We start from the raw sequence: 10514 nt of genomic DNA, 5'->3' as shown, positions 1-10514 counted from the left end.
TAGTTACTTCAGAAATATTAATATCTCGAGTTACCAAAGTACCGCACCCCCAGGCCAGACCAGCGACGTAGAGGGGGTGCGATGTTAATAAAAAAATGTGATTGCGTGTCAGTATGTCCCGCATCCTACACTGACTGCCAGGGAAGGTTTTTTAGCTAATTAAAGGATAACGATCCTTTACTTTGAGGCCACAGAAATACTTGGCATGACCACGCTGAGCCTCACCTCTGCAGAGGGAAATGTCTCCCTCTCCATGAAGGGGATCCCTCCCTTCCCCAAGCGGGAAACACGGCCCGGGAGGGCAAATGGAATTGGTTTGTGGCAGAAGCCAGGGAAGGATCCAGGAAAAATCACCCTCCCTTTGAGACATTTAAGACCAAGGAAGCATTTCCCTCGCTATCATCTTGTCTGAGCAATGGGGACTGGTCCTCCGCTGATGCTGGAGAGCATTAAACCACGCAGCCGTTGAAGACGGGAGGCTGGGGCAGCTAGTTAATGGCCTAGACATCAACACACCCGTTTCACTGACCTGGGTTTCTGAGGGGACTCTTTGGGCTCCTTTGAACTGAACCAGCCGCTGGTTTTATTCCTCTCATCTCCCCCTGCCGTCGCGTGGACGGACGAGTCGTGGGAGAATCCCACTTTCTCCCCCTGGCCTTTGCTCCCCACGTCACTCTTGTTGCCCCCGTGGTGGAAGAGGCCGCCCTTCCCCTTCTTGTCTTCCTTCCTCGTTTCCTCGGGTTGTTTGTCCTTCGTCGTTTCCGTGGAGAAGACCATGGGTGTTGCAGCTTGAGTCGGCTTGTTCTCTAAGCGACTGTTTTCTTCCATCTTGGCTCTGCCCAGATGGTTACTGAGAGTGACGGCTTTCGTGGAGACCTTGAGCTCTTCTTGCAAGGCTAAGCTGGGAGGAGAGGGGATGAACCTGGGCTCGTCTCTCTGCTGTGTCCTCTCAAAGCTGCTGACCCCCCAAGGCACCTCGTGGGAGTCGGGATGGAGGGGAGTGAAGCCGAAGCCCTCCTCCTGCCGTCTGGGGACGCTGGGCACGGACAGCGGCGCAGAGCTCTGCGGGACAGACACGGGGCTCTTTGGTGCAGGTTCATCGCTGTAAACGTGGCTCCCGTTGATGCAGAGGGAAGACCGGGACACGGGATCGTTCTTTGGCTTCAGGCTTTGGATTGCTTTGGGCTCCAGGACCGGGCTGACTTGGGAGACATCATCACTGAATGCTCTCTTGTGGGTCAGCTTTGGAGATGGCAAGTAGTCTTTCACTGGGGGGAAATAAAACACAAAATGGAGGTGAGGCCATCTGAATAACAGGCACAGGTACGACAAGCATTGTTATCTTCTACTTGCAAACACTGAAGAGATCTGTGAAATCATACCGGCTTCCTCGCTCCCAGGCTCTACCGGATTACAATCAAATCACTAGAAATGCAAAGCACAGGTCACAAGTACGTGGCTATACAGGCTATATGATATTCTCCCCAAGCACATCACCTCCCACTGCAGGATCCGGAGAGGAGTCTCTGTAAGACGACAAACCCCTTGTCTGAGAGGATCTGAGATCAATAATAAATGCAAGAAACTACCCAGAAGCTACTTAAAGGGCTTATGCTTCCATGTGATTTAAGAGTTTGCGTTGAATAAAAGACGACGAGCCCCCGAGCTCCGCTCTGACAGGCCAGGCTGCTGCTGTGCGTGATATAAGCCAGGAGGGTCCAGCGCCTGCTTCTCCCTCCCACTGCCTGACCCTGTGGCTACTGCTAACTCTCAGCAGATTTTTGGGGTTACGTGGAGAGCCCGGTGAGGAGGACTGCCTGGACTTGAGGTGACACGCAGCTGCTCTCCCATTCTAGACGGAGATGCTGTCTCCTTCACCACGACACGAGGATGACGGGGCCAGACCGGTGCCTCCGCTCGCTCCCCGGCCACGCACGGGAACGTCACCCAGCAGAAACCGAGAAGCATCATGTGGGTGGCTTCACCAGCACAGTGAGAAGCAGCACGTACCCAGGGACTCCCACCCAATATGGGAATTTGCTGTCTCCAGCCAATTAAGCCATTTAATTACATATTTTGTTTTCAAGGGACGGCAAGAATTAATTCACTACAAGGGCCTTTTTTGTTTGCAAATCGCCGCTCTCCGAGCGCCAAGAGCTCAGATTGCTTTAATCACCAGGAACCGGTCACTGTTTCAGCTTTGCCTCCAAGCCGGAGGCGTCTCATTAGACAGCCGGGCAGCAGCGCAGCAGTAACGTGCTCTGCTTCGCCCAGCCCTCTCCCAGGGGCTTACTGCTACGAGTCAGTGTTAGCGACCCGCTTTTAGGGGGCAGAGCAGAAACGGTCCTAAAGAACCCTCGTGGTGCGCTGCAGGGAGCACATGCAGCATCAACCTAAGTCAGGCTGTTCATACACAGGCTCAGCATGAAAAGCAAAATCTTAGATGTCTCCCCCAGTTCTGGTAAGCACGTTACTGCCAGCACGCAGAAGGTCTCGGAGGGTTTGTGCAGGACGCCGCTTCTTAGGTGAGCAGTTAGTTAACAGATTTGCAGGAAAGCCTCAACAGTCCCTTACAAAGAAAAGAAAGGGGAAAAAAGTGGTGGTGGGGGGAGGATTAAAACCGTTATCCTCTTACCAGAGCGCTCCGTGGACAGACTGCTGTGTCTGCTCGGGGATTTGGTTACCTCGGGAACATTTGCAGCCAAGCCCAGGCTGGCAGAAGAGATGGTGCTGTCGGATCCCAGGGAGGTGTTGGATTGCGTCAGGGATGACTTGCGCAGCTTGTTCTTCAAGAAGAAGCCCTTGACTTTGGACTTCTTGCCCCCAATGTCGTAGTCATCCTCCATGTCGAGGGCGCCCATGCTGCTGGGGATGATGGCAGAAGCCGACTCCAAGTCGTATTTCTTCTTGCCTTTCATCTTGTCCTTCAGCTTGCCGAAGGGCGACCGCGGCTTGTCCTTCATGGACAGGTCGAACATGCTGGCCGTGAGGTTGTTGCGCGTAAACTGGATGCTCACCAGGATCTCACCACGCTCCTTCTCCTTCTTCCCAGCCTTGGAGTGTAGCTTGTGCCACCTGGAGCCAGAGAGGGAAGAAAAGGAGAGGCCCCTCCGTCATTTCCAAGAGCCACAAGCCAGGAAGACCTTGGGGAGGATGCTGCTGGGTGGGAGCTAGCACAAGCGCCCCAGAAGTCACCTAAGACCTGAGTCAGAGACACGCAAACACCAAGCGTGGAGGTGTCGCACGGAACCAGACTTCTCCCTGAACCACAGTGGCTTTGCAAGAGCTCTGTCTCCATCCCTGTCCTAAAGCACTTCCACTAAATAACCTGGCAAACACCACCTCGCTCACCCCGGCGTCAGATACCGCCGTGAGTTTCAGGGGAAAGTTACCGGTGGCCAAATTTTTGTATGGTCAGTTGATACGTTGCTGTGAGCCCATGTTTAAAAAAAGACGGTGCTTTGTGCTTGGGTTTTAAATATTGAAGAGCCAGTGACTCAGAACAAATCCTTTCAAGTCAGAGACAGTACCGTAATGGCAAAGGCACTCAACAACATTCATTAAAATAACTTTATGCTAGACCTTCCATGCCTCACCCTAAATAAAGATGCTGAAGTTTGCCGAGAAGTGTCCTTGCATCAAGCATTTAGAGGTTGTTGCATCCCAAGAGCCCTTTAAGGGCAGGAGGAGCTGCCGTGCAGCACCTACCCTACCCAACCCTACCCTACCCAGGTTCCTGGATTTTTGGGAAATATCTGCATCCCCACAGCCTGCCGATGGCAATCTCCAGCCTGTGGTACAGCTTTGGGATCTGTGATGACCTGATGTGACCGGTGACGGTGGAGGATGCAGCAAACCTATACGCCCATCACCTTCCCCTCCTCCAAATCCCTCAATTCTGCTGAAATGTCTGTAAAATTTGAGGCAGCCAGAAGCCTGAGCCGAGGAGGGAAAAGGACTTTATTTTAACACCCCTCGTGCCGGTCACCAAAGCCCAGCACCACGCCGCTGGGGCTGGTGAGAGCTCCCAAAGGAGCTATTGGCCATATCCACCAGCGCAAAAGCTTCAACCAGCTCCACAGCAGGTTACTGGGGGATGCTCCCCACTGCTCTGCCCCAGACAAAACCCATAACACAGACTTTGCTCCACAGCTTTGCACACAGAGATGGAAGGAGCATGGGAAAAGCCTCCAAAACATTCACTGCAGAAGGGAAAAAACCCTCCCAACCTCCATTTAGGGCCCAATCCTTCCACAGGGAACAGCCTGTGCACTGGCAGGGCATGGAGCGACCCCTGGTATGCGATGGGAGAGGGGACTTGCCTCCTGCCAGCTGGAACGAACGATGGGTGAGAGGACACCAAAGAGGAATGCCTGGAGAAACCTTCTAGTTCTCCAGTTCACAGCGGTACCACGCTCAGACGGGGCAGCACGGAACACGGGCCACAAGGGAACCATTTCTTCCCCAAAACCGCTGCCGACCCAGCGGGCCTTCGCCCCCTTCTCCTCCAGCGAGATGCCCCGTCTTTGTGCCCTGGTTCCAGGTGCCGCTTCCCAGGGCGGCTGCAGCAGGACGAGCGGGTCTGCAGCACAGCCGCTGCCCTGGCAGCTCTGATCCCTCCCGGATCAAAGTATTAAAATTCCCCTTAACAAGGCGCAAGGAAATCTGTAGGTTCAGGACAGACCCTCTTTCTCCGTGACACGCTTCACTGGCGAAACACGCAGCAACAGGAGGTGGAAGAAATTTCTAGACCTGGGTTAACAATTTCCCATTGATTTCCCGGAAAATAAAAATCCCGGTGGTGTTTTCCACCCACTCGAAAAGTAAAGTCACTGAAAAGAAAAAAAAAAAGGGGGAAGGAAAATGTGAAGGGATGGAGATGGGTGTGACCATGCTGAAATCACCAGGGCGAGGAGAAAACTTGAATCACATCCGCCAGAAGTTCCTGAATTACTGCTGGGGAAGTTATCGCATGTCGGGTGAAGGGAGGAGCTGGAAAGCCTGAGAAGGGCTTGGGAAGGGGGCACAAAACCCCTAACTCCCTGCTGGGATGCTAGGGTAAATAACAGGAGTGTACAGCTGGAAGTACCCAGGTCCTTCGCCATCCAATTCTGCTGCCACCGAAATGCAAGAGGGACAGCGCCTGGGACTTTGCTGGGCACAGACGCGGGGTTAAACCCCCAGCGACCTCATTCCTATTCCCAGCATTTGCTTATTCCACCCCCATTCGACGCCCTTTGAAAAATGTTCAGTACCCAGGCTTCAAGCTTGAAAATATCCAGGCATACAGAAAAAAAACCATGAAAAAAAGCAGCATTAACCCCTTCCAGCAAGCCAATGGCAGCAGAGAGACACTCAAAGGGGCTGATCCGCTGCCAGGGAGCAGTTAGGGGAGCAGGAGCAGGTGAGTCAGGCGGACTCTTCCCGTAGGAGCAGTGAGGAAAAGGCTGCTTGGAACAGGCTGTGGCCACAGCACATCAAATATTACGTTGCTCAGTTTGATGCGAGACCTGGAAGAAGTTCAAGAAGGAAGGGCTGCAGCAGCCTGCCAGCTGGGAGAGGAGAGATTTGGGGGCTGAATCATTTAGCAGGAAAAGAAAAAAAACCTCGCGAGTAGTTTTTATATCTTACGTCATCCCATGGAAAAAAAAAAAAAAAAGAAAAAAAAGAGAGAGAAAATCTGGGTGGATTAACATAAGGAAAGGCACAAGCTTGAGGATGATGAGATGTAACAGCCCGTAAGAGCCCTGCACTGGCTCAGCTCACATGGATACGCTCTCAGCATCTCCCGTCCCATCACTTATAACGTTGTGGTCGTTAAAATTAATTTGGGTGCTCGGCGGCGACACCTTTGAAAGAACAAGCCTTAAAACCTGATCTCTTCAAAAAGCGTCCGTTCAAGGAAAAACCTCTGCTTATGCTGGCGCTGGATTAAGGAGCTGTTTTTGGTTCCCTAGACCTAATCAGCAGTCGGCAAGCAGTCGGGACTACACCTCAAACAGGGAACAGAGCTATTTTTAGGCTGAGCTCTAAGTTTATGGCACAAAATGAGTGTTTGGGAGGACTAAGTTGTTCCATGTTAGGTTTTTCTTTTTTTTTTTTTTTATGAATCAGTTCCAGTGGAAACAGGAGGTGCAAACACTGCCTCAGCCGGGATGCGGCAGGAGGGCGGGTTTCAAGTCTCAGCCCAGCTAAACACAAACTCCCGCAGCATCTTTTCGCTATTAACCCCATCCCACACCCCTCGGTTTCCCACGTTTCTTCCACGAGCTGCCCTTGGGGGGAAGCCCTGGGTGAGGGGTTTCTGAATTAGGGCCACCCGAGCCCAAGCCTCAGAGCGGGACGCGATCTCTTTTACGGGACTAGATGATACACCTGGGGAAAAAATAACAGCTTCTGCAGATGCAAACCCTTTTCCAGGTCTGAAATAGCAGCCGTGGGCTTCGCGGCTCAGGCTCAGACCAATCGCTCTGAATTTAACTGGGTTATATTAATCAGACTGTGGAAGAGGTGCCGGCACTGAGGAGCGCGGGGAGATTGAGGAAGCCGTGCCAAGCACGTCCAGCACCGGGGACCCAGGACTGCAAGGACCCGCTTCTCGGAGGTGTTTTGGAGGCCTCTCTTGAGGAAGGTGCCACCAGTTTGGGTCCAGCTCCTCACTGCACGGGACATCCAGGACAAGCCACCCATCTCTGGCCACCTACTCCCGGGGTGCTGTTCTTAGCAAGATTTGGAGGGGCCACAGCCTGACATGGATTTTGCTAGTTAACAAATGTTAAATTAAAGAGGGTCTCTTCTCCCGGTGCCAGAGCTGGTGGGGACAGGGAGAAGGATCGCTCCTAGCTAAGGAGACGTGCTCTGGCCCCGAGCCCGTGCTCCTTCCCTGCTCCCTGCAACTGGAAACGGGTCTCCTCCTGAACACGGAGCGGAGGATGAATCCTGCAGCTTCCCAGCCTGCTGGTCCCATATCAACACCCTCCTCCCGCTCCGTGGAGAACTGCTCCTTTCCACCCGCCAGCTACTGCCCACCTCCACTGCAAAGGTGATGCTTCTGCTGAGACACCTCGGCCCTGGCCGTATGGGGAGCCAAGCTTGCTCAGAGACATTTCCAACGCAACACGTCCAGGGAACACAGCTCGAGCCAGCTTGAAGACACGAGCTGCAAGTTCAGGCAATTAGCTTTTGCTAAAAAAAACCCACATTCTTCCCTCTTATGCCCCACAGGTCTAGCGCCTCTGTGCATTGGGTGCCGGCTTGCAGCATTGCACCATGCTGGGCGTGCATCCCCCCAAAGGCAAAGGACTTCTCCCAGCATCACCCCAAGATCTGCCATCCACGGATGCTGCGGCAGGCGGACACCCAGGCCCCGGGGATCTCTGCAGGGGGAAGGAAGCAGCAAGCCACCCCAAAACACAGGGACGGGAGAGGAAACCTCAAACAGAAAACTCCCCACAGACGCCCCAGAGAGGGGAAGCAACTGGAGGCCCCTGCAAGCTCTCGGGCAGCTCCTGGGAAGTGGGACGTGCTCCGGGGGTTTGCAAGCTCACATCCTGCTGCAGTAACACTGCTTGTGGGCACTGATGTACGGCGAAGGGCTCCCCAGCCCCCCTGCGTGGCTGTGCACGCTCATTTAGGTCACCGTGTTTAATCAGCACATCCAAACTGCCTCCAGACAGTTTCAGGAAAACCCTTTCCTCTGTGCAAAGGCTCCTCTCTCCTCCCACTTGCCTCCACCGAGAGTCAAGGAGGACAGCGAGCCACGGAGCACGGCTGCCAAAACGCAGGTTTGGGAGAAAAAAACAGAAAGCGCCCGGCATCTATTTTTACATTTGCCGTTGCCAGGATCAATTGGAGCAGCAAGGGAGGCACGGACAGCAGAACACAAAGCGCTGCTGTATCTCCAGCCCCCCAAAAAACACGTGCTTTCCCTCATCCTCTAGCAGCATCCCATACCGGAAAGCCAGCTAGTGCTGAGCAAAGGGAAAAAACACCCTGCCATGGAAACAAGAGCGTAGGAGCTGTTTGTTAAGGAGGGAGAGCGACCCCACGGAGGATGCTGACAGGATGGATTTGCTCGGGGTCAGCGCCTGGTTCGCACCGTCCCCCCCCTCCTCTGCTCTTTGTCCTCCGTTGGGCTGCAGGTGACCGTTTATGGGGGGCACGGGAAGCCCCCGCTCCTAAAAACCTTGCGTTGGGTATCTGAGCTACAAGGGGAAAATGCTTGGGCAGTATTTTCTCCCCGTCCATGAGAAAACTCGTTTGGTTTTATGTGACACCTGGTCTGCGTGGGCTGCCCCAACACCTCCCAAGATCAGAAGACAAGCTGCTGGGATGACCAGGAGGACAGAGAGCCAACCCTTAACAGAAAGGCAACGCTGACCGTGATCCGAGGCTTTCTGTCACGTTGTCCCTTCCACGTCCCCCTCCTGATCAAGCAACTCCTTCAGCACAAAACCAAGCCCAAAGCTGAAGCCCCCATCCTGTCAGCAGCTTCGCGGGTCGCCGTCCCAAAGCCCTGGGGTGATCCAAGGTCATTTCATTGGTTCGGGATTACTACAGTCGCATGCAACATCACGCAGGGGAGATAGCCCAGCAACACCGGGACGAGGTCAGGCGAGCAGGGCAGCGCACGCAACACGGCTCTCAGAGGTGCCATGTGCACCATCAGGGCACCATCCTGCCCTGCTTTCAGGGAGGACGTGGGTCCTTCCAAGAGGGATGTGGGTCCTTCCAAGGAGGACCACCTTTGCTCTCCCATGGGTCCAGCTGAGGTCCCCAAGAGATCCCCATCCACCCTCCAGCTCAGCTGGACCTACCTCACCCCAACAGACCTGTCCAACGCACGTTGGGTACCTTCAGCAATGGTTCTCCAGTTTCGCTCTCAGACTGGTCCCAGTGCTTTACTAGCAGTGAGTTAAAGAGAGCTTCCTTGAGTGGTTAAGTCCCTTAGCGACTCGCGGTGTTCATGGATGCACACAGGGAAAGATGCACAGCTGGAGCGTTTCTAGAGTGCTTCAGGCATCAGGTGCTTCCCAAAAACCTCCCAAAACCACTCAACATTGTCAGGGTGGTCGAGGTTCGCCTCAAACTGAGCAGAAATGCTCCTGCCCGACACAACTCAGCTGCCCAAGCTGCAGTACGGAGCAAGGGAGAGCCCAACGTGGAGCCAATGCCTCTTCCCCGACTGCACCAGCCTGTCATTTACTGCTGATTCATCCCTGCAACAAGGTCAGCCTGGCTTACGAGAAGAGCCCCAAGTCTTTAATTAAAGACTACTCGGGCCCCTACAGTGACAGAGCAGGATGGAGCACAGAAAAGGCAATCCAGGGGAAAACACGAACGCTGGCAGCAGGGGCACCGCTCCTCCTGGCACGACCCCCCTCGACGGGCACGGCACGGGCAGCAAAGAGGCATTTCGGTGAGACAAGAGCTGAAGCAGCCCTGCGGAAACACGCACATTGCATCGGGCCAGGGGGAAGCTCACCTACCCAAGAAGGGAAGTGTAGGGTGGAAAACAACCCAGCCCTGGGGAGTTTTGTGCTTTTTGTCTGGCTTTGTGTTTTTGACACGGCTTCCCCCACCGGTGTTGGGAAGCTTTTCCGCAGCGTAGGTTCGTTTCATGTTGGTTTTGGATGGCCTATTTTGCAAGGTGATCCCTGTGAGCTGCTAAAAGCACAGATGGAAAATAAACACAGGCTGATTCCCCCGCAGATGGGGAAGAAAGGACTCGAGCAGCTGAGGTGGGAAGAAGTTCATCTCTCCAAACGTTCCTCTGAGAAGTGCTCAAAAACAAACTTGAACAAACCAACCCCCCACAGCTTGTTAGATAATTCAGCTCACTGCTAACGAAGTTCTTTTTCTTGATATTTTCCATGAATACAGTCAGACTCTTACCCCTGTGCTTTTAGAAATGGTTCACAGTCTACCGGGTAAGTTCTTTAAAAAATAAAAGAACAGGAGCTGTGTGCAATGAGGGGCGCAAGAGGATGGAGCTACGGACTCGGCACTGGTGCTCCAAGCGATGTATTACCGCAGCCAGTGTGGGAGCACGGAATAACCGGGAACCCGCACGAGGAAATCCCAGCACCGACTCACACCCGCGCTGGGACAGAGAAGCTGTTCATGCTCTGCCGGATCCGTGCCCTGCTGCGAGTCGTGGGACGAGACCTTCAGGCCAGGAACAGAGATGATGTCACTCCAGTGGGTCTTGATGGCAGGGAACAGCCTGCAAACCTGCAAGGCATGATGAAAACTAGGAAAAAAAACCAGCCCTGCTTGTGTCCACAGCTTACTGGCAAGCCTGGTGCAACACCCAGGCTGTGCTACGGAGCTGGTGCTCCAGGCACGTATCCTGCAGCACCTCAGTGCTCCATGCACAAGGTCCATCCCGGAAAGGTCCTGAGCATGCTCACTCCTGCATCCCTGGAGCGGTGCCCCACAGGACCCTGCCGCCTGGCACCTCGCCTTGGCTTCGGGGGGACTGGGGTGGCCCAGACCTGTGGAGCCCCCAGACA

General features: G+C 54.1%; 2 protein-coding genes across 2 annotated transcripts in view; one reads left to right on the top strand and one right to left on the bottom strand.

Moving 5' to 3' along the window:
• The window catches only part of RAB11FIP5 (RAB11 family interacting protein 5 (class I)), a 24048-nt gene extending 20287 nt beyond the window's left edge, over nucleotides 1–3761 (bottom strand). Inside the window, exons 1-3 of the mRNA XM_009320891.1 lie at nucleotides 3724–3761; nucleotides 2636–3075; nucleotides 530–1268 (exon numbers count right to left, since the gene is read on the bottom strand). Coding sequence (XP_009319166.1) covers nucleotides 530–1268; nucleotides 2636–3075; nucleotides 3724–3761 — 1217 coding nt within the window. The remainder of the gene's footprint in view (nucleotides 1–529; nucleotides 1269–2635; nucleotides 3076–3723) is intronic.
• Nucleotides 3762–4344: 583 nt separating this feature from the next.
• LOC103914278 (homeobox protein notochord-like) overlaps nucleotides 4345–10514 on the top strand; it is a 34509-nt gene continuing 28339 nt past the window's right edge. The window contains exon 1 of the mRNA XM_009320890.1: nucleotides 4345–4348. Coding sequence (XP_009319165.1) covers nucleotides 4345–4348 — 4 coding nt within the window. The remainder of the gene's footprint in view (nucleotides 4349–10514) is intronic.

This window comes from Pygoscelis adeliae, unplaced genomic scaffold (assembly GCF_000699105.1).
Source record: "Pygoscelis adeliae isolate BGI_AS28 unplaced genomic scaffold, ASM69910v1 Scaffold273, whole genome shotgun sequence".
In the NCBI taxonomy this organism is placed as follows: Eukaryota; Metazoa; Chordata; class Aves; order Sphenisciformes; family Spheniscidae; genus Pygoscelis; species Pygoscelis adeliae.
The sequence above is the reverse complement of the archived record's forward strand: the minus strand, read 5'-3'. Positions and strand labels throughout refer to the sequence as shown.